This window comes from Lissotriton helveticus, chromosome 3_1 (assembly GCF_964261635.1).
Source record: "Lissotriton helveticus chromosome 3_1, aLisHel1.1, whole genome shotgun sequence".
Classification (NCBI taxonomy): Eukaryota; Metazoa; Chordata; class Amphibia; order Caudata; family Salamandridae; genus Lissotriton; species Lissotriton helveticus.
The window spans coordinates 1,848,059,490-1,848,083,446 of NC_136061.1; the positions used below are offsets into that span (position 1 = coordinate 1,848,059,490).

General features: G+C 44.7%; 1 protein-coding gene and 1 long non-coding RNA gene across 3 annotated transcripts in view; one reads left to right on the forward strand and one right to left on the reverse strand.

Moving 5' to 3' along the window:
• Positions 1 to 23,957, reverse strand: part of AP2A2 (adaptor related protein complex 2 subunit alpha 2) — a 537,324-nt gene that overhangs the window by 491,237 nt on the left and 22,130 nt on the right. Inside the window, exon 1 of one of the 2 annotated variants that reach the window (XM_078682785.1) lies at positions 7,804 to 8,187. The exons of the other annotated variant lie outside the window; for it this stretch is intronic. Coding sequence (XP_078538911.1) covers positions 7,804 to 7,870 — 67 coding nt within the window. The 5' untranslated portion in view covers positions 7,871 to 8,187. Of the gene's footprint in view, positions 1 to 7,803; positions 8,188 to 23,957 lie in introns of those variants that run through there. 2 annotated transcript variants of the gene reach the window in all.
• Positions 8,778 to 23,957, forward strand: part of LOC144823894 (uncharacterized) — a 201,323-nt gene continuing 186,143 nt past the window's right edge. The window contains exon 1 of the long non-coding RNA XR_013608852.1: positions 8,778 to 8,943. This is a non-coding gene — a long non-coding RNA (uncharacterized LOC144823894). The remainder of the gene's footprint in view (positions 8,944 to 23,957) is intronic.

Genomic DNA, 23,957 nt, shown 5'->3' on the forward strand with positions numbered 1-23,957 from the left:
ACAGGAGAGGTGGTTGCCACATGCCACGTTTTCTTTATTAAAAAGGCCCAATGCATTTCGGGGTACTTCCCTTCATCAGGGGCATCTAAAAAACAAACGAATGCATATGTATTACCAACATCATAATTTTTACACATGCAGTTAAATGACCAGCTTCCTCAGTCTATTGTAAACAAAACTTGCATTCATTTCTGTCCGCGTTTCAATGAAAATCGAGTTACACCAAACAAGGATCATGTAACCCTCCACAGTCCCCACACTTTTATTTCACCAAAAAGCATCCTTCATCGTCCATTGACCCATTATTGAGGTTAAAAGCATTTTCTTAAACATGCCCTTGTCAGGAATCGCTTCTCCCTTCCCTTAAACCAATTGTACTATTATTTAGCTCACCGTGACATGTGCTGTTTTACAACGATTCTCACAGCGTCCAATTTGGTGGTCTGCCCACTTTCCCAGAATCACCGTCAAAGCTTCTTAACAACACGATCATGTTTCCTGCAGTGCCCAGCACGTTTCTTCTTAGCAATTGCAGCAGCTCAGTAACTGTGTGAGACTTGCTCTTATATCACCCCACCCCCGCTCCTTCCAGGTGATTCCTCTCAACCATCTATATGGAACTCACTGCTCTCGATGACGGACTACCTATGCTGCAACCCCACCTTCACTGGTCTCTAGCTGTAAACTACGTTTCCCAGAATCCCTCATGTCACAACTCACAAAATATTGTTGGTTGTTCTCCTCTGCCCGTTTAAGCGCCCAAGTTATACCAATGACCCAAAATGTGAACTGATTGAAGCTTACCCCACAAGAAATGCAGACTATGTTTTACATAACATTTAAAAAATCAGGTTATTACTAAAAAATGTATATAATGTCCATTTTTATATCAATATGCGTTCCATATACAATTCCTTCGTCTGGTGTTGGTAATAGTTCGTGACGGGAAACCCTGTTCCTGTGTCCAGGTAGGTTAACTTGCCAGGTCGAAATGGCAGTTTAAAACTGCACACACAGGCTCTGCAGTTGCAGGCCTGAGCCATGTTTAAGGTCTACTGAAGGGGGTGACACGATAAGTGATGCATGCCCACTAGTAGCATTTAATTTACAGGCCCTGGACACATGTAGTGCACTTTACTAGGGACTTAGAAGTAAATTAAATATGTCAATCACGGATAAGCCAATGCTACCCTATTTTGAGAACCAAGCATGTGCACATTAGCACTGGTTAGCAGTGGTAAAGTGTCCAGAGTCCTAAAGTCAACAAAAACGAGGAAGGCAAAATGCTTGGGGGTGAGCCTGCATAAAAGGCCATTTTCAACAGTAAAGGAGCCCAAATGTGTGTTGCACTACAGTGCAGAACTCCACCGAGAAAACCAGCACATGACCTGCATCTCCTATGGGGCGCTTTATGGACAATCTGCATGCTGGAGGTTGATGCTCAGTGTCAGCAGACGGCATGAACCAAGAAACAGAATCTGCAAAGTTAATGTGTCACCGCGATACGTACGGCTTAGAAATAAACCGAGTGCTCCCAAGTCAAAGTACAAATACCAACTTGTGTTACAGATGCTGGGGGGATAGGTGAATCATCTGTTCCTGGATAAGGTAACTGTGTCTGACTCCTTGGCACAGACAGTTCGATCTGGACACAAGTTACTATTTATCGAAATAAGTCAGAAGTGCAGTAGGGCTCAGAGGTCTGTGTCTAGTAGTTTGTATTTCTCACCCAGCTAGTCACAATGCAAAAAGGCAAAATTGGCACAACTTGGCACTCTTCGAAGAGAGGGCAAGAGACCAAGCAAGAGCATTTGCCTCTCAAAAAGCTATCAACGTTAAGGGGTGTTTACTTCCATTGACACTGATAAACACACACTTCACCAATATTCACACATTGTCACACAGTGCCAAGAAGTAACTCAGCTCCTTGGGTGCGTTGTATAGACAGTCAACTCAGAGTTAATATCATTCACCCAAAGAACCGTAGCTTTAGGTCTCATGCTGCTAAATTGCACAAAAGGTGAAATTCGTTTTGGCAAGCAGCCTTCCGTCCACTGCACTGCTCCAGGCCCTGCTGTTCATACACAATCCCTGGGACAGTGTAGGAATGCGGAGAATTCAGTCAGATTTTCCTGTTCCTGCCCCCAATTCCCAGCAACGAGCCGGGAAAGAGGCACGGTGGAAAAACAATAAGAGAGAAGGGGCGAGAGCACATTACATTACGAAAAACGAAGGCAGAGAAGGAATTATCTGACCCTGCCATGTGCGAGCAAGCGTTACTAACATGGCCAGGGCTTCGATAACTGCCACACCTCTAGAAACGGCCATCTCCACCCTCGCAGCTTGGCTGTCATCCGAAAGGAGGGGGTGGGGGGCCAACACACAGACTAAGGTCTCCTACTCCTAGTCCTACTTCCGATGAGGGGCGACTCTACAACACGGAACCGCCATGCTGGTATGGCGAGCCTCCTGGTGCCTATAAGTGGCAGCAGGGATCAACAGTGTGCAGGAATATTCTGCTGGTACTCACCAAAGGATGTACCCCCTAAACAGAAACCAAAAGCACGGAACGTTATAGCTGTGCCAGGAGGCTATCAACATTCGTCTCTAGGCTATTCTTGGGCTCCCCACAGCCTATGGTAGTGATCTTAAAAAGAAAAAAACTTAACACTGAGCCCCCCCAAAACCCCTCGTTTAAAAAAAAAAAAAAAAGACACTCCCTAAATAAAAACATTTCTAATAACATGATGCTCCTTTTGGCCAGAGCCTGCCGTCCCCCCTTGACATCAATTCAGGTCCCCCATTCTGAAGACATCTGGCCTACGGCACAAATAGGAAGAATTGAGCCTCCCAGGAAGAATTCTCGAGAAATCCCCCTCTCTCAGGCCTCTTCCCTGCTGATAGGCGTCAGCCAGCTAACGAACGGGTGAATAGTTTTCATATTTCCATGAAATCATCAGGAAAGACATCATCTCCTTTGGGAGCCCTCTCAGATTAAAAGGAGGACTTTCTGAAGGACAGCGAGCCCAGGTAGAGTCAGCCAAGGGGCACAAAGTGTGGCCATATTTTTTTGCAAGGAGGGAAGGCGTTAGGCATGGGCAGCTACCCATGGCCACGTAGTCAGCCCTTCAACTTGGGGCCCGCACAGAGTCCGACCACGGCATGAAAGGTGCCACCTTTGCAAGTGCACCACCTGGGAGGCCCCTCTACCCTGGCCTCACTGCTATGATGTAGCAAGGGGAACTCGAGGTGAAGGGCAAGTTGCAAGAAGAGACATTTCTCTGGTTTGTACAGTAAATAGGTCTCCATGACCCCCACCCACGCAGAGGCCCAGCAGATGGCTGTTGCCCTGCTGTTTAGCTCCCTGGCAGTATTAACCCTTTCTGGATATGAGCAACCCTCACACCTTCAGCCCTTGATGCGTTAAGGGGTGCTTGTAGGTGGCTGACAGAGGTGCTGCAGCTTCAGGAGCAGGTGGCATCTACTTAGATGCAGACAACCCAGAATGGGTCACCTCTATGCAATTTAGAGGGGCCTTGCACATTCCCTTTCTGCCCAGGGCCCCAAAACTCCTAGAACCGGCCCTGGTTGCTAGTAAACCTATATGATAACCACGGGCAGGGGGGGCGGGGGCACAGGGAGATCAGGGCAGTAAGCATGAGAAACTGAGTAGTGGCAGTGCAATATCCTACTTAACTCTCAGAATAATAGAGAATCTTAGACACACAGTAATCCAGTCTGGGACTGATCCCCGAGCCCACAACCGGACTTCCACGGAATGAGACACTATTTTCTGGGGAGGATTCTGGAGTGGAGGCGGCTCATGGCAGACTGGTACAGACTTGAAATGTTCTGTATAAAAGAATCACATAGGAATTCTACATTGGAGAAACACTGTCCTCACTACCCCCACTATTACAGCTTTTTAAGCTGCACCTCTTCCTTTAGAAAAACTCTTAAGAGGAAGATACAAGTAAAGGAAAGGAAAGTCACTATATTCGTTTTCTTTTACTTGTTTTTTAACGTGCATTGTTTTGAATTACATATACTCAACGTGGTACGGATAGAGTACATAAATATGATAATGGTAGAGGACATAATGTGCTTAGGGCAGAGTACATAAAAATGGTAAGGGCAGAGTATGTTAATGTGGTAAGGGTAGAGTACATAAATATGATAACAGCAGAGTCCATAAATGTGGTAAAGGTAGAGTACATAAATATGGTAACAGTAAAGTCCATATATTTGCTACGGGTCTAGTACATAAAGGTGATAACGGAAGAGACGGTAAATGTGTTAAGGGTAGAGTACATAAATGAGGAACCCACCATCAGGTACACTGCAGAGATTTTGCCTTCCATTCCTCTGCAGACAACTTTGCACCAGGCTTTCCAATGAAGTAGTTTAGAGTCACTCTGAGATCAAATGGGGCAATGTTTGGGGTTAGCTAGAACTTGTCTTGAAAGCGTTGGGATGGATATTTTTAAAAGAGGCTGTAAGTTTTGATTTCTAAGGTGGGTTTCTTGGCTGACAACTGGGTCTGATTTGACAGTGGTCAGTGTGTAGGAAGCATGGAGGGACAGAAAACAATTACTGGTGGCAGGAATTGAGTGCCACTCGTGTCTCATGCAGGTTGGCTCACTTTGGTGCCAAGCAGCAAGAAAGGATTTGTATAAGTTCTTTGGGACGAATATGCATGCAAGTCGCCTGTGGTCTCCTTTGGAATGAATGAATCAATGAAAGAATGAGAGCATTCACATAGTGCACTCTTACAGGTGCCTCTACGGCAGAGTCTGTAAAGGAACCTGTAAGAGGACCCAAAGTGAGGGAGAGGAGAAAAGTCTGAAGATGTGATAGATGTTGGAGGTTTACATTTCTGCAGCAAATTGGCAGGTAGGGAATTGCCAAGACACACTCCAAAGGTCACCATGATCTTGCACCACAGTCAAGAGGTTAAAATATCATTATTGAGAAGAAAGAGCATTGTAAGGAGAAGGCAACCTAAAATATTTTTGAATAAATACTATTTGAACTCTGGTATAAAGCCAACACGTTTAAAATTGGATGTTATCCTCGACAAGCAACTACTGAAGGACACTTTTACTTCCAGCAACAGGGCCCGATACTTAAGCCATAACACAGGGAAAATTCCAATATCCTAGGCTCTTTGCATTCAGGAGAGTCATCTGGTGGATATCCAAACGCAAAAAGCCTACAACCTAGAGTTAACTATTGCCGATATCTTAATGGCTACTCTTTCGAATCAGGCATGGTAAAACGCTATGTGTTTGATGAAGGTGTTAACATGCACATTCATAGATAAAGTGTCCTTCAAAGTGAGTCCCACATTATTATACTTGTGAGTTCACAGGAAAGAAGGGGCACCTGCTTCAGGAGTGAGGGTGGCTACAGGCAAAGCAACTGCCTGGTGGGAAGAGCTCCAAATAAGGGGACCTCTGTCTTGACCTATTATCCTAGGCCAAGTTTGGCATCAGACAGCATTGCACGTCAACCAACAAGTTCTTAATCAATTAGATTTGGAGCCCAACTGTGCTGACAATCTGAGTATCATAGGCAAAAAAGTATACCAACTAATTAATGGCTGGAAATTAGGTTCATTAGAGGTTGGCATACAGATCGAAAAAACAAGAAAACCTTGGGTGAACACAAATCCGAGAGCAGAGGAAGTGAAATAACTTGAAGCTTTACATTCTGAAAGCCTTCATGCAGAAAAGTAGCAAACCACTTCATAAAGATATACTGGACTCTAGCTACAAACTTTAAAAGAGCCATCCGCAACCAACTGCATCAAAGAGATTAAATACAACCCAGAGTCCAAGGCAACCAATTTCTATGTACTGCAGATTTAATCCACAGCATCAAATAAAGCAGGTTCTCTCCCATGTCCAAGTTGAAAACCTTCTTATAAGCCAGCAAGGGGACAGTACAATTTAAGGGAACGCTGAAATTTTCCTGCAACCAAATTTCAGTAAACCATAGCTAAAGAGCTTTAATTCGATAGCAGCAGATACAAAATAGCATGGCCAGACTTGAACAGTACCTGGGGTTACATGTAGGTCTAACACTATAAATTTGCGGGATTCTAAACAATGTTTCCTCTTCAACTACAAAGCCAGTCTCAGTAACAACAACAAGCCACACAGCCCTGTATATTAGCTATGACAATGTAAACCGCATGGGGCACCATTCAGTAGCTCAAGGACAACAATTAAGGAACCGCCGAGATCTGACTGAGAAGAATTGAAACAAATGCCCTAACCCACGATTACAACTTAAGTTAAGAACCATCTAGTGTCCATTCAGTATGCCATACTGAAGAACAAGTTTCCTCGTGCACTCACATCTGACCCTGGCACTTTCAATTCCATTAACCCAGATATGATTTCTGCTAAAGGGGCAGTCCTCATCCTGCTAACCACGCACCAGTCATTAGTTTATCATTTGCTTTGGTGTAGTAGTTTCACCCATTTCCTCTTCCTCTATGTGCCTTCCGTAAAGTCCATCACTGGCGAAGGATATGTTGTTATTTTCAGTGAATTCTTATAAACCAGCTATTGGCTATCAGAATTCGTCCATAAATATTGCAAATAACTTTCCTCAATCTAACATTTGAATAGCAAATACACGAACCATTCTGCTCCAAATGCATTTTCCTTAGCCAAGACACTCTCTCTTAACCAGTACAGCAGTCACTAATTCGAAGTCCTTCAGACTGGTACACTCATCAAAAATAGCCCCTTAAGAGTAGAAAGATACATGATTAATGTGTTTATTTATTGGTAGACATGCCTGCCCCACCAATCAAGCGATTACAACACCTGTTGCCAGTCACATAACGGGCATTGCACTAGGTAGCACTACCTAGCCGAGAATGGAATACACTTGCCCAAAGCAACAATTAGTACAGTCCTTGCTCAATCTAATGACCGAGCAGTGACTGTTAAACTCTCCTTTCACCCTAGCAAACATTACACCAATTTCCTGTACCAGTGGTTGGAGCACACCTCTTCCGATAAAGTGACTGATCAATTCGTTACCCTTCTCTTCAATAGAAGTACAACCCTTGACCCCAGTGCCGTATATGGCACGTCCATTGACTGCAGAGACTGTCCCCAGATTCCAGAGATTGGTAACACACCTTGGCATCCTAGAGCATTTCAGTCTTTATCACCTCACTCAATGCTAAGTCCCATACCCGCACTAAAACCTCTATTTTCTGTGACACCTATAGTATTTGACATAACCTTGAACACATCGGTGAATGATAAATCCTTTGCGCAGCAGTGAACAGTACACTTCTTACCCACCAGAGTAAAATTGACATTCGTTTGACCCTAGTGAATAACAAGCCCTTATTCATCTCAGTGAATATTACGCCCATTGCCAGTGGTGTACATCACTTTTTTGTGGCAGTTCTACATAGCGCGAACTGGACCCGAAGGTACTTGAGCGCTTTACATGAGCACCTATTCCGTTACACAAGAACACTTGACCACATGAATTAACAGTGCATCACACAGACATACCATCCGTTGACCATTTCTGTGATTGGCGCAGCCCTTACTCAGCCTAGCGAAAAGGACCGCTCTTGCCCAACCCTGCTCAGAAGACAGTCCTTCTCAAGCAAGGGAACGCCACGCTTCTTGCCCACAATACGTAACCTTTCTTGGGGTTAGTGAAAGCAACAACTCTCTAATTATTGTACAGTTCTTAATCATCAGTGAACAACATTCCTTAATTACCCCCTTCTCTATCCAGTAAATGAAGCAACCACAAACTCACAATTCCTGATGTCCGAGATGAAGACCGCCAGGCCCCGCATCCCGTCCCCCTTGGACACGGCCGGCATGGTGCTGGTGGGCAACGACGGAGACGGCAGCGGGGCTAGGGCTGTGGAACGGGGCCGGGAAGCAGCGGAGGAAGATGAGGGAGGCAGGGGGGCGGGGTTACAGCAGAACGCGCAGAGCTTCTGAGAGCAGTTTTGCCCTCCCTTACCAGTCCCTGGCAGCCAGGCTGTGCCCTCTGCGCGCCCCCGCAACAGTGACAGGAACTACACAAACCAGATTGCACATATGGACGAGGCTACGCTCCACCGCTATAACCATGTTAGAGTCAGGCAAATGCTTTCTAGTTTGTCATTTTCTCCGTTAGTATAAGGGCGTGACCAATTAAACTGACAACCCGGCAGTTTTACCGCCTGACCTTGAGATGGCAGCCATCGACGATAGCTTGCACAGGCACTAGAAGAATGTTTATACAGCAGAATCATAAGAAAAAAGCTTACCGAGAACTGAAATAGATTCGGAATTAAATCGAGAGCATTCTTCAAACATTACAATTTTAGACCAATACGTCATCAAACAAAATGTTGGGATAGTTTACAGCTATGTTTTTGGAAAATAAAAATATAAAGAACATATTGTTTCCATATTGCTTGTGCTGGAGGGCACTGTATTAGTAGTGACATGTTGGTTAACAGAAGCCTCACTCAAGTGTGTTACAAGTAGTAAATCTGAAGATGGCCGTCGCATTCAATGTGGCTAACGACGATTACTGTGCTTCCTCTCATAACATAGCTGTAGGTATGCGGGGATCCATACTAGTTTGACACCCAGCTGGATCTAGCCCCTCCCTTCTCATCCTCAGCCTGCGCTGCCACTGGCTAAGAGCTTGTATTCCGAGCGTGACGTCAGAGAAAGGTCTCGGGCTGGCGCACGCAGGGGCGCTTCCCAGCTCTTTCCGCGTTCCCGCTCATTTCGTACCCGCCTGGTGTAGTGCGCGTGATATTCAGTACCGTCTTTAATGATTTGGGGGCCGACGTAACATTTTGGAAGACCCTGTTTTCAAAAGATGTTTGTGTAGTAAGTGGAGGTCAAGCAAAAGGATGGGAATCTGCTAAATCATCAATTTAAGATTTTTAAAGTGAGTCTCAAGATTGAATACCGTGTTTCAGTATTTTAGTGGGTCTTTTGCTTTTTTAGTGCAATATGTTTTCTAAGCTGTGTTGTGGGTAATTTCCATGCTCCGACTGGGATCGCAATTGGGCCCGGGCAATCCCAAAATTGTGGCCCGTATTAGCTTATCGTGGCCTTTCATGAAACATCAATTTCTTTGGTTTCATTTGACTCCCTTTTAGATAAATAGTTGCTAACGTAAACGTTTTAAAGCATATAGAACCAGTAAGATTGATGAAAACTAAATGCACTGCATTTTGGCCAGGCGGGTGAGGTGAAATAAAGTGGCCCAAGGGCCACAATATCCGAGCTAGGTACGGTTGGCACATGGGCAGTTTTTTTACAGGTATTTTATTATAGCCGGTATAAAAATGTGAAGGAAATCACTCCAAGTCAGTATTTGTTGTCTGATAAGTATATATTTTAACCGTCAAAGTAAGGTGAAAGCACTTTAAAATGTGTTCTAATGCTACTTTATTCACCCGTGACTAATAGTTAAGACAGAAAAGACGTTAACAAAGTTGGGACGTTTTTATATAAAGAGTGCCTTTCGATTATCGTGTTCCAGCCATTGCAGAATCTTAAAACATAAATACATTACCTTTTTTTTTTTTTTTTTACTGCTTTTTCAGTAGTTTTATATAGGATTACTTAGGAGCAAGGGCATTGGAGTGATTTACACGAGCGACCAGTCAAGGCCAACTTTAGCGCTGGTTGCACCCGGTGACCACCTCCACTACGGATTCCCTCACCATCAGCTTTTTTTGTTGTGTTCAAAGAATTTTATTAATTTTACAGACGGAGTTGTACAGTGGTAAAACAGAAAGGGGAGTTACATTGATGGGAACTTTTAACAGTGCTCCTCAAGTCTCCATAACCACTCTCCTTCAGATGCATTTAATTAGTTCTATAGAGCCACTCATACCAGGGTAGGGTGTAAGAGCACTTTGCATCAAACACATTTCTCAGTCAATCAGTCAACAAGTGTAAATTAGCTTATAGGAAATGTTACATAAGGTAGAGGACTACAAGGTGTAGGAGTTACATGTCTTCCATACTGGTAGGAGTGCTTGGTCTGGAGAAGCACAAACTCGGGATTGAAAACGGAACACTGTAGTTGGAGGGTTCTCTTTAATAAGAATCGATTTCCACCCAAATGAACCCTGTTTGCAACATTAATCCATGCACTAATCTATACTTTGCCATTTGCTTTTAGTTATTTGATGACACTTCTATATTCACTATTAGGATTTTGACTTATGAACTGCAAGTAACAAAAATATGTCTCTTGACAAAGCAGTAAACCTGTGACCTATTTACCTCTTATGCACTTTGTGATCTGCATGGTACACATTCTTTGCAATAGGCATATTAATCCTCTGCTAATTTGTGATCAGTCAAAACCTCAACTAGACAAAACTCTGATCTCTCTCCAGGAAGAACCTAAATCACAGGAGTCATTTTGACACTTTTATTGTTATCTGGAAATTGCTGGTGGCAAGGAACGCGGCAGCAGATGCTTTTAAAACCCAAATAAACTTGCAAACACTTCTCCCATTGAAATCAGCACCTGGTGCAGTAGCACCAAACGCACCGCCCTAGAGCAAGCCCTGCAACCAGTTACAATATACAGGATCAAATTCATATTTACTTTAGACATGGGGAGATTAAGTGATTTGCCCAGAATTACAAGATCTTGACTCGACGCCGGGACTAGAACTTGGTTTCCCAGTTCCAAAGTCGGCAGCTTTGGGCCTAATGTCACATCCTCTCTAAGTTAACAATGTTTTAATAAAGGTTGCTTATGCAAATACTCACACGCCTTCCAGGAAGGCTTGAAAGTCATTGGGGCCGAGGTGACAAATTCTCATCACCAAGGCTGAGGCTGCTTCTCTTACTTCACCCCTTCAGGGCGTTGACCTGGCAGGGGAGGTATGAAAAGAAAATGACACAGCTACTGCTGCTCCAGGGGCGGCTGGGGTGTAGAAGGCTCATGGCCACAACATCACCTGGCCTCTCAGTGTGGCACCTGCTTACTACCGCCCGCCATTGCCTGAAGGTGATGGCCTGCGGGGGAGGAATCAGGGGAACTACACTGCTTTTGTACCAGGCTAGCCCCACAGGGGTGCCAATGTGAGAATAGCCAAACAGCCAGAGCAACGCCTGGTCCCCAGTGAGGCCAATTCTCAGACTCACTCCCTCCCCTGCTGACCATAGTCTGAAGTGCGATGGCCAGGCAGAGGAGGAAAGAAGCGAGCCCCTAAAAAACAAGCATTGACAAAGCCACTAGAGCTTGCCTTAAATATTCCTGTTTATTAATGTCTTTGTATAAGTTACTGTTATGAACTACATTTTAGAGGCTACAAATGTGAATTGTATTTGTTCTTTTAATTTGTGAGGAACTAAATGTATGATTGAATGTGTGGGTTAATGAATGTATGCACCCAGTAATGAATGTTTTAGTGTAACTATGTAAATAAGGACTTTGTTGTTAAAATATTAAATATTGATGCATAACTTGTTTGTATAAACTGAAGTGTATTTGTAATTCAAATAAGTTACGATTTATTGGGAGGTATAGAAGTTAATAATCCTAGGTGTTGGGAAACATAAATTAGCAACAATAATGAATATTATTATTATTATTATTATTATTATTTTATAAGGCGCACACCCGGGGGTTTCCAGGCGCCATCGGACAAAAGCAGAAAGAGAAGAAACTAATGATTGAATAACCATGTTTTTAGGCTTTTGCGAAAGTTCAAATAGATAGTTTCATGCCGAAGTGGCGTGGGGAGTGAATTCCACAGTGAAGGGCCCAGGTAAGAAAAAGACCGGCCACACATATGTGACAATCTGGTCCAAGGGACTGAAAATTTGGCCTTTGTAGAGGATCGAAGAAGGCGCGATGGGAGCTATGGATGAACTAAGGCACTCAGATACTGGGGTGCTGTGCCCGATTTGATCTTATGCATACAACTCAGGACCTTGAATTTAATGCAGTTCTCCCCTCTAAGCCAGTGAAGGTCGAAGAGCGAGCTTGAAATGGAGGCCCTTCTAGGCACCTGGCAAAGCAGTCTGGCCGCTGAGTTCTGTACTACCTGCAGTTTTCGAATCACCTCGTTATTGGCTCCTAAATACAGGACGCTGCCATAGTCCAGCCTGGAAGTAATAAGGGCCTGGACCACTGTTCTTTGCGTGGGACCAGGCAACATCCTAAGTATTTTTTTGAGCCATTTTAGGATGGTAAAGCAGGTTGAGGCTACCTTGACTGCTTGCTGCCTCATTGATAGCTGGTAGTCAATCATTACGCCTAGATTGCGGACCAATTGCACCGGTTGGGAATGAGCGCCCATTTGAGGAGCCCAGTGCTGGGTGCCCCAAAGATCTTTGTATTTCTCAAGATCTAATACTTCAGTTTATCCTCCATTGAGTTTTAGCAGGTTGGCATGCATCCAACCTGTAATGTTTTGCAACCCTACCTGGCGAGAGGTTACCTTACACGCCTCATTGTTGGAAAGGGAGAAGATTAGCAGGGTGTAATCCGCGTAAGAAAAAATAGACAACCCAGCCTCTTCAGTTATTGTGGCCAGATGTCTGACGTAGATATTAACTAACAAATGGGCTGAGGATAGAGCCCTGCGGTACTCCATAAGGAGAAGCATGGGGCATAGAACTTGCTGACGGGGAAAAGACCTGAAAAGTAAAAAAAACAATGAGCCATTTGAGTGCTGTCCCGACAACGCCCAAAGATTGTAAAGCTTTTAGTAGCGCGGTATGTGACACAGTGTCTAAGGCAGCACTCAAATCAAAGCAGTAGGAGTGCCACCGTTTCACCCATATCAAGGCGAATACCTCTTGTGTATCCTACATATAGTCATTCATTCATCAACTCTCTCATTCCACGGAAATCATCTCCAATGCATTCTTTTACCCATCCAACCTTGCAATGAGACCTGTTTAATTGAAAAACATATGCCCTTAATTATAATAACACAATTCTTAATATTTAAAATATCTTAATACATAAAATCACCCAGATAATATAACATTTCATCAAATTGAATATCTTCAAATGCAATTCACAGTCAAAAAATTCATCATGTCCTACTGATAACAGCCCAGTGTCTTGTTAATACCCTTTTCAATACTTTTCTATCTTGTATGTATTTCGGAAGGAGATTAATAACTGTACTGGCCTGTTAATTTATGCTTTACATATGACAGTCTTTTTTCAACAGAAGATATTATTTCTACTGTAAGTTAAATAGTTTGAAGGTAAAGAGGAATCAAGGCATGACCTAGGTCCCTCTGCTACAGCTCTTGCATCCTGAGCTATAACCAACAACTCCTTTTTAGCGCTCGGGAATGTTTGACCACTACTTGGAAATGTTTTGTATTCATTGGTTTACTGGGCAGATAACTGACACAAAGAGATATGCTCATTATTTCCTAGCACAGTATTTAAAACAAGTGTTGTTTCTGTGGCAGGGTTTTTTTTTAGTATGGCACAGTGTGTCATATAAGCACCGTACCTCACAATGTTTTTACCTACTGTAAACAACGGACTTTTATTGGGGGAGGTTTTCTCACCCGCACCTACACAATGGCTTGCTAAGAAGAAATAGTTTGATATCTTTTTTTTGCTCAGGTTCAGACTGCCTCGAAGACCTTTAGCCTTTTAGCTAGCATATTTGAAACGGTGTGCTGCAAAAATTAATATGTTGCTCGTCAGTCTTTTTTTTTTTTTTTTTTTTTATAGTATAACTTAACATTTGAGAAATATCTGACAGCATCTCTGTGTCACTGAGGCCTAAGGAAATGACATGTGATACACAACAAGCAGGGCCACTGGCATTATGCAGTTCAGCACGATTATGGTTTGCCAATAATCCACCATCTGTTATGTACTTTGCAGATTTCACTCCAAAAACAGTTTCTAGATCCAACAGATCAATAGTTAATAATAAAGGACCATTGTAATTCATTGGAGGTAGTTGCCCTTTGACTCCATTTCAATATTGTGAATACCTCCCTCATTTAAGGAACCTTCCTAAACACTTAAAACATGACACCATCTTTCCCTGCTAAAAAAAAACGTATCCTGGACTCATTGTCAATCACTTATATTTCATTGGTTAAGTCATTAAGAATGCAGTCCTCATTCAATTGCAAGATCTGATTGGCAAGACTAACATATTACAAGACTAACAGCCTGGCTTCAGGTTTCGCCTCGCACCGAGATTTCCACCTTTCAGATTGTTGATTACCTCACAATCACTGAAAACAATGCTCCCTGCTCCTTGATCCTACTTTGCCGCTGCAGCTTTTGACACACTCACTTCAAGATCCCACCACATTCCTATCTCATGCCCCTTCATCTGCAACCATTCTTGAAACCCTTCGTACCAGCAGCGAGATCTATTGATGTGCCAACCACGCGGAATACAATAGCTCATGATATACATCAGTCAAAACCGTCTTCAATTCTCATGTAGAATTGGTTGTCTAGTATCACCTAAAACTAAATCTGACCAAGACAAGGCCCCTCCTCTTTGCAAATTGTTGCAAACAGTTACAAATTAAAGTCTGGCTCTCTGACAGGATGTTCAGCCTGTTCATCCATCACCCCGTTGACACCAAATGCAAAATCACTTGATTTCATCTTTGATACGGACTTCTCATTTAGAGAGATCACTGCAGCGAAAACCAAAACCGCACAGTACAAACTCCCCCTCCTGAATAAAATGGAACACTGCTCCCTGGAAAATGACTTAATAACAGTCACCCCACTTCTCTGCAACTTAGATTGAGGCAACACCCTGCATTGTTGTCTCTGACAACACATTGACTCCCCTTAAAGTCTTTCTACATGCAGCCGTCCAACTCTGCTGCCGTGATTTCGAGTCCCTCTGAGCCCGGTTGCTCTTGGGTTCTCGCCTACGCTTGCCTTTTCACTAATTGTGTTCATTTTTCTCATTGCTGTAATAGTTGTTTTGTTGGCATTGTAACCGTACCCTTTGCGCCGTAACCCTCCCCCTCCCCCTTTTTTCTTCTGTACCCTGCCGCTGCTCCTCTGGGGCCTTTCCCCCTCGCCAGCTGATTCGCCGCCCCGCTCCCACCTCCCAGCTGCTCTCTCCCTCCCTACCCGCCTCAAATGGCAGCCGCTGCGCAGCAGTGAGAGCGACCCCTGCCTGCTGGCCAGGTCGCTCTCCATGCCGCACAGCTCCACCTGTGTGTCCGTGCCCTCTCCCTCCACGCCACCTTTGCTGCCGTGAGTTGAAGTCTCTCTGAGCCCGGTTGCTCCTGGGCTCTCGCCTGCGCTTGCCTTTTCTCTAATTGTGTTCATTTGTCTCATTGCTGTAATTGTTGTTTTGTTGGCATTGTAACCGTACCCTTTGCGCCGTAACCCTCACCCCCCCCCCCTTTATTTTCTTCGGTACCCTGCCGTTCCCACCGCTGCTCCCCTGCCCCCTCACCAGCTGATTCCCCGCTCCGCTCCCGCCTCCCAGCTGCTCCTCCCTCCATCCCCACCTCAAATGGCGGCCGCACAGCAGACGCGCCAGAGGCAAGCCCGTCTGCTCCTGTCCGCTCCTGGACCAAGCCCAGCGCCAGAAACCCTGGTCCCCGCAACAGCCACGACGCCAGACCCCGCTACGCCGCTAGCACTCTCCTCGCACTCAACCCCGGACGAGACCACAACTGCTTTCAGGCCGCCCCGAAACGCACCCACGGACATTTCTCCTGCCGCAACTGTAGCTTCACCTGCGACAGAGCCACTAAACCTCCAAAGACCGGCCCAACAACCTCCGCTGCATACTCCTCAACACCCGCTCCGCACGCAAACACGCCGTCGAGCTCTTGTACCTGCTCGACTCCTGGCTGAGACCCGGCGGAACGACTCATCGGCGCCCGAAATAGCCATAGCCATCCCAGGCGGCTACAAGATCACCTGCAGGGACCGCGCCAATTAAATCTGAGGAGGAATAGCCATTGTCCACAAGTCCAACCTCAAGGTCTCTACACATGCAGACAACACCCTCAATACCGCCGAACACCTGCACTTCCGGATCCACACCGACCCAAACACCACCCTCAGAGGAATGCTTGTCTACAGACCCCCCCCGGACCCCGAGCACAGTTCAGCGACTCCATCGCCGACCTCGCCAGCAGCCACGCACTCGCATCCACGGACTACATCCTCCTCGGGGACCTGAACTTCCACCTCGAGAACAACGACGCCAACTCCGCCACGCTGATTGATAACCTCGACAACCTCGGCCTTAGACAACTCGTCACCACACCCACCCACACCGCCGGCCACACGCTCGACCCCGTCTTCTCCACCGGGACCCACGTCGCCTTCGACCACACCACCGAACTCCACTGGACTGAGCATCGCTGCATCCATTTTACCTTCAAGAAACCTACCATGCACCACCGCACCCAACAGCTGCCCTGCCGCTGCTGGAGCAAAGTCGCAGAAGAACAGCTGACAAACCTCAGACAGTGGATCAACGACTGCGCCATCACCCTCGCCCCGCTCAAGAAAACCTCCAACAGCCGCACCAGCAAGAAAGCCACCTGGTTCACCGAAGAGCTCCAGACCTCCAAACATGCAATCAATCAATCAATCAGAGTACTTGTAAAACGCGCTACTTACCTGTGAGGGTCTCAAGGCGCTGAGGGGATGGGGGTGCCGCTACTGCTCGAAGAGCCAGGTCTTGAGGAGTCTTCTGAAGGCGAGTAGGTCTTGGGTCTGGCGTAGGTGGGTAGGGAGGGTGTTCCAGGTCTTGGCGGCGAGGTAGGAGAAGGATCTGCCACCGGAGGTCGTTCGTTGGATGCGGGGGACAGCGGCGAGGGCAAGGCTGGCGAGCGGAGCTGGCGGGTGGGGTGTAGAAGCTGAGTCTGCTGTTCAGGCAGGTTGGTCCGGCGTTGTGGAGTGCTTTGTGTGCGTGGGTGAGGAGCTTGAAGGTGATCCTCTTGTCGACGGAGAGCTAGTGTAGGTCTCTCAGACAAACTTCCGGCCCATCTCCCTGCTCCCGTTCCCGACGAAGGTCATCGAGAAAATCGTCAACATGCAACTGGCCCGCCACCTTGAGGAAAACCACATCCTTGACCCGTTCCAGTCCGGATTCAGACGGAACAACAGCACCGAGACAGCCCTCCTCGCCGCCACAGACATCGGGCGCCAACTAGACAACGGCGAAACATCAGCCCTCGTCCTCCTGGACCGGTCAGTCGCCTTCGGCACGGTCTGATCCGCACACTAAAACAGGCCTCCAAGAAGCCGGAATCCAAGAGAAGGCCCTTAACTAGACCACGTCCTTCCTTGCCGGCAGAACCCAGAGCGCCCGACTCCTCCCGTACATCCTCCCCTACCCCCCTCCTCCCTTTCTGTTCTGCAGCCACTGACATCCCCTGCGGCGTACCCCAGGGCTCATCCCTCAGCCCGCACTGTTCACGTTCTACATGGCCCCCTCGCACAAGTGGCCCGCCAGCACGACCTCAACATCATCTCCTATGCCGAGGACACCCAGCTCATCCTCTCCCTCACCAAGGACCCGCACACCGCCAAAACCAAACTCCACGACGGAATGAAGGCCGTTGCTGATTGGATGAGGAGCAGCCGTCTGAAGCTGAACTCTGATAAGACGGAGGTCCTCATCCTCAGACCCACCCCCTCTGCCTGTGACGACTCCTGGTGGCCAGCCACGCTGGGAATAGCACCAACACCCACCGACCATGCAGGCAACCTAGGATTCATCCTAGACTCCTCCCTATCCACGTCGAAGCAGGTCAACGCCGTCTCCTCCTCCTGCTACAACACCCTCTGCATGCTCCGCAGGATCTACAAGTGGATCCCTACCGAAACAAGAACGGTGACGCAGGCCCTAGTCAGCAGCAGGCTGGACTACGGCAACGCTCTCTATGCAGAAATCCCGGCCAAACACCTGCAACGAATACCACGCATCCAAAACGCCTCCGCCCGACTGATCCTCAACGTCCCCCTCCACAGCCACATCACCCCTCCCCTGAGAGACCTATACTGGCTCCCTGTCGACAAGAGGATCACCTTCAAGCTCCTCACCCACACACACAAAGCACTCCACAACACCGGACCAGCCTGCCTCAATAGCAGACTCCGCTTCTGCACCCCGCACCCGCAAGCTCCGGTCTGCCAGCCTCGCCTTCGCAACTGTCCCCCGCATACAGCGAACGACCACCGGCGGCAGAGTCTTCTCCATCCTCGCTGCCAAGTACTGGAACACCCTCCCTACCCACCTACGGCAGATCCAAGACCTGCTCCCCTTCAGAAGACTCCTCAAGACCTCGCTCTTCGTGCAGTAGCGGCACCCTCTCCCCTCAGCGCCTTGAGACCCTCACAGGTAAGTAGTGCGCTATACAAGTACACTGATTAATTGATTAAAGGCCTAAATATGTCTAATTACCCCAGCTGCCACATTAAGCCCTCATCATCCACAGGATAAACTCTGTCATAAAGGCCAACCAGACTGTCATCTCTCCATACCTGGTATAGAAATCAAGTACCTCACATAGAAGGCAGTACTCCAAATGCCAGGTCATCACCCTGTCCTGAGTCTGAGTTAACCCAATAATAAGCTTCATTACAATATGTTCTTTTTAGCATAAAATAATGCAGATTTTCCACAGTTTTAATGGGAAAGAAATAGCGATTTTATTAAAGACACAGAGGGTGTCTTGACATAAAATCTAAATATCTTACATGTTAACTGCTTTTTCTCCAAATCCCCGTAGTGTATACATCCAGGGTCTGATCTTTTCAGTTCAATGCACTTTTACCAAGGTGCTCCTATCGAGAGCAACAGCTAACTTATTAGGACTACTTTACTCTCAGTGATGACTTTGTTATCCCCAGAAGGTGTTTGAAGGAATGTCTGTGTGGCTAACTACCGGTTGCACATTCCCTCTTGCTTAGACTCAAACTTCACATTCTGTGAGACTATTTAACTGACCTCTTCTTTTTCTGTGGGGCTGACTGTTTCCCTCCCTCTGGAAAAAAACGTTTACCATTACTCAGGCACTGCATTGAAGGATTGGGAGATGGACACTTCTTAAGTGGGTAATGGGAACATATCCGTATTTCTGTATATACCCAATGGCCACCTCTAAAAGCAGTCTAGGACCGTAAATGGGTTTAATAATGTAATAGAATAGATTTTGAAGTTCTTTATATAGATAATTTGGATCTGTCCACCTGTTAAAATGTTTTTAATCTTAACCATGGGCCCAAAGAAGATTAAAAAGAAAACCTTCCATATCAAAGGGCAAGGTTTTGAAGACAGTATCTTATTTCTCTTATCTGGGCTTTGACTTACCTTCTTGAATCAACACATGTCTTGTGGGCTATATTTAACTTTGCCACTTGTTTGAGCCGAAAACCCATTAATCGAATGAAGATGGTTTGTTCTAGTAGATGTGTTTTTTATAATATTTTGTGATGCAGGCTCATGTGCTTAATCAAATATTTCCATCTTATAGGATTATACAAATAAAGTCTGTAGATGACTGTTGTGCCATCCACATAGTCTTTCTAATTTTATTAGCCTCCAGGAACTGGGCCAAATCAATCTAGCACCTGTTTTATTGTGGATTTCTATCTGGGCTAATACACTGGCCAAACTGAACTGAAAATAATTCAAGATTGTCTTACATTGGATAGTATGTTTTTGGATCCTATGAGTGCTATATATTGAAGAAGTTTGTGCTGAATTATTATAAACTGGTTACAATTAAATATTTGTGGAAAGAAGAAAATGACACCGCCAATCTGATGAGATTGATAAATAATCTACAAGATTATAGTTCTGTTGCGACTACTCAATGTTTGAAACCTTATATAACTTTGGATAATTCCATGTATGAAAGAAATCTACTTTACTACAGTCAATGTAGGCATAGCCCACCATATGTTATATTATCAAGAGGTGGGACATTTGCTATTACTGAATCTAAATGCCCATGTCAACATTATTCAGTTAAAACAGTGATGCAGTTTGTTTTATATTTACAAAGGTTGCTAACAATATCAAACTGTTTTGCGGTTGGACGTTTTCTGACCAGGGTTATCAAATTAAGATCAACTGTTTTGGAATAATTGTGGTGTGTTCTTTTATACTTTTTTTCATGTATTATTTTATTATATACTTTTTTTTATAGTTGAGTACTAAAATAAAATAAGATGAACTTGTTTTCCTCATTTTTGCTTGCTTTAGGAGTCAGGACTGCCAGTACAACCTGTGTGTTCAGCTTTAAACTGCCATTTCAATCTGGCAAAATAAACTTTTTGCCAGGCCTAAACCTTCCTTACCCCCTATAGTAGGTCTGAACACGCAGAGGACAAGATGCCATGTATATAAAAAGTTGGACATATATGTTTAAGTTTTACATGTCCTGGTAGGCCTTGCAGTGGTGAAACACAAATTTAGGAGTACTTCACTACTGCAAGGCCTACCTCTCCCGTAGAATAACATTGGGTTACCGTGTTCCATTTAATAAGTGATAACTTTGTCGAATTTGATGTCTAAATATTTGTAATTATAAGCCCTATTTAATGGTAAAGTTTGCTTTTTAGTTACAATTCCGAAAATGCCAAGTTGGCATTTTCTTGCCCTCACCATTTGGTACCTGTATCCTTATCCTAGTTCACGTGACTAGTTGTAGCTGGCAGTTGGTCTTTGTGTATTGATCCCAGACAGTGAGACAAAGGGAAGCTAAGTGTTGCAAGATGGGCCACACTGAGTTGATGAGGGTAAAGAGTTGTCACTAAAACACTTGCACATCACAAAGGCTCGGCCTGTGTTTGTCATTGGTCCTTGGTGACCCCCCAACAAGCTGTGGCAAGGGCAGGCAGGAAGGGGATGCTTGGCACCCCAGGGGGTGGAAACCTCTGGGACCTTCTCTTACTTCAAACTAGGCACCAGTCATAAATATTAGATCCATCTCTTCAGTACACTCAGGGACCAGTGGATGCTGCAAACGAAGGCCTTCTGTGCTGCTTTGCTGCCGAAGGACTGCCAATCTGCTGCCCTGCTTGCTGAAAAGGATGACTGGACCTGCACCCTTCATCCTAGGCTGAAGTGACTCCAAGGGTGAGTCAGCTGACCTCCTGTTCTGAGCTACAGGGACCTAACAAGCTCCAGAGGCTCCTTTCAACTGCCCAGCTGACCTACTGCCTGGAAGTGCAACTGGACCTACCTGAGCCACCCTGACCTCTGTTGGAGTGATTTCTTGGCTTTCATTCCATTGCAGACGAGCTGTACTTGTGATTTTCCGGTACCGCAAGACGAAATAGCTGCAAGTAGAGCTTTGTGCTTTTTGTGCAATTGTCACGTAAATGTTTAAATCTGCATATCTCCGGTTCTACGGATTGGATTCTTATTGTTTTGGCCTTAAATTATTTATTACACTTAACTCTATTTTTCTAAATTGGTATGGTATTTTTCTTGTGTTGATTAATGTTTAAAGTACTGCATGAATACTTTACACATTGCCTCCAAGTTAAGCCTGTTGCTTTTGTGCTGACCTATCAGAGGATAAGCACAGGTTAATTTGGGATTCTGACTTCACCCTAGCAGAGAACTGTGGTTTCTGCTTGAGAAGGTTTCACCCCCCCCACCCCCCTCAACCATTAACTCAGTTTCTTACAGAAATGAACACTCACTCCTTTAATACATCAAGCCCTAACCTCTGACATCAGTCAGTGGGATGAGTAAAACCTTCTTTTAATAGTGCATAAATCGGATCCTGGTAGTACATCTGTGAGCACATGGTCCACGTTTTGCCTCACGGTGCCACTTTACAGTAAAAGTATTGCTCCAACAAATTTGTGTTAATAAATCAGGAACCGGGACTCCAAATCCGAGAAGGGGCCCTACGTTTGTTTTTAAACAGAATACTGTGCCCTGGCACCAATTTGAACCAAGGTTTGCCAAGCGATCAGGTGAATTATTATCATTAATATCAGTAGTGCTATTCCCATCATTGGCATCAGTACTTTACCTACAATAATTTTTTCACATTAGAAAACCAGCTACCTACAGGAAAGACCATCAGTTAGTCTTTTCCATGCACTATCAACCTCCGGTTGTTTCAATTCTTCTTCCAAATGAGTAATATTTCTGACATACCTTCCAATATCAATAATTTTGTCAGGTATGTAGGTGCAACAATGTTGCGCTTTCAGCATTCTACAGACCCCACCCTCTTTTGCCAATAATATATCAAGAGCAAGTCGAGTTTGTAAAACCATTGATCTTATCTCAACTAATTCAGTATTAATCAGTAAGAATCCTCCAGTAGTGTCAGGCGATAAGCGATCAACCACTGTAGACCATTTACAGATTCTTTGTGTAATCAGAATTACCCCCACTGAAGGTATCAATGCACTAAATATGTCTCCTACAATTTCTGAAAAACTAGCTCTTTTATGTCGTTTTAGTCCATTATTGTCTTCATTGCTTCCAGTGATTCATTTTACATGGTATACCTTTGGCAATACTATTCCGAAATAGCAACTCCCATACCAATGATCAGGCAGCTTAAAATACGTTTTGTTCCCACAAATATAATAGACTTCAGGAAATACTGGATCAGTTCCCCATTTTAGTTCCCAACCCCCAATTATCAGGAAGTTGTGTTCTTTTCAAAGTCCAGAGACATAGCAGCATGAGTCATGCCAGTTGCAATAAATTCTTCCCTTTCAGCCCATTTGGCTAGCTGGGGTTTAGGTTCAGTAGCCCTGCCATGGAAATCCGCTCTCCTTTTCTCTACTAAATTCAAAAAAAATTTTTCTTCTTCGTGTAACTTACATGTTAAATTGTCTTTATGTGCTTCAGCTATATCTATTGTTTTCATTGTTAGAAAATATTCATCCATAAACTGTGAGTCTCTACTGCTAAGGACAGGGTTCATGTTTCTGTGTACAGGAATTTCAGAAAAAATCACATCTATGTTGGAATAATAATATTGTAGCTTTCCAGTTCTATAAAATAAACTAGCTAAAATACTACACGAAATACCATGTCAGTGGTAAATGATGATATGTCACCCCTTCTGCTACTGATGTCGGTAATTTCATACAGACGTAGCAATCACAAACTTTCATGGTTTCTACATAATGCACTAGCAGATTAGCAAATACATTCAAATCCGTCTCATTTCTATTCATACTATGATGTAATTCTACATCATCTGGTGCTTCTAATTCTACTCTGTCTTGTTTAAGGTTTGCTATCTTTCCATGTGTACTAGTGTCATTCTGTTCATTAGCAGCCATCAAGAAAGGTATTGCTATTGTCAGTCCTAGCCATGCTATGAGCACTATCAATATACTACATATGCATATTCTACAGCATGTCTTTATACAATTTCTTTTCGAGTTTCCAGGAACTCTTTTATCAGCCATTTCTGACTAAGGAGACTCAGCCCCTCTTTGTAACTTTTAAACAGAATATAAACTGTGAAACTATTTTCAAGTTGGTCTCACTTATTCGTCAATTTGATCAACAATCCATTCTTCATCACTTTCTCCACTGATTTCCTAATTCTCAAAATCCTTGAGAATCACATATGTCCATTCAGGACCCTTGAATTTATTATTTATTCTTTTCAAGCGTTGACTTCTCCTTCTGGGTTTCTCTGTGGATGGTCCAGACCGACTTGTTACCTCGTCTACTTGGCCTGGTTCTTCACTTATTGTTTTGAGGCGATATTTCAGTCTTTTGATAATACTAGGCCAAGTATCACCTTTTCTGAGTCTTTTAGCTGGCACTGTCCTTTTATTTTCTTCACATGTCCTTTTATTTTCATTAATTTGAGGCACACTTTGATTTTTGTCGTCTTTAGTAATCCTCTCTATCTGACCTTGTCCAGGGCTTATTACCTCTGCCGTTTCTGCCTGGATGGGTACGCTAGTCTGGCCTTGTTTAGGATTTTCCT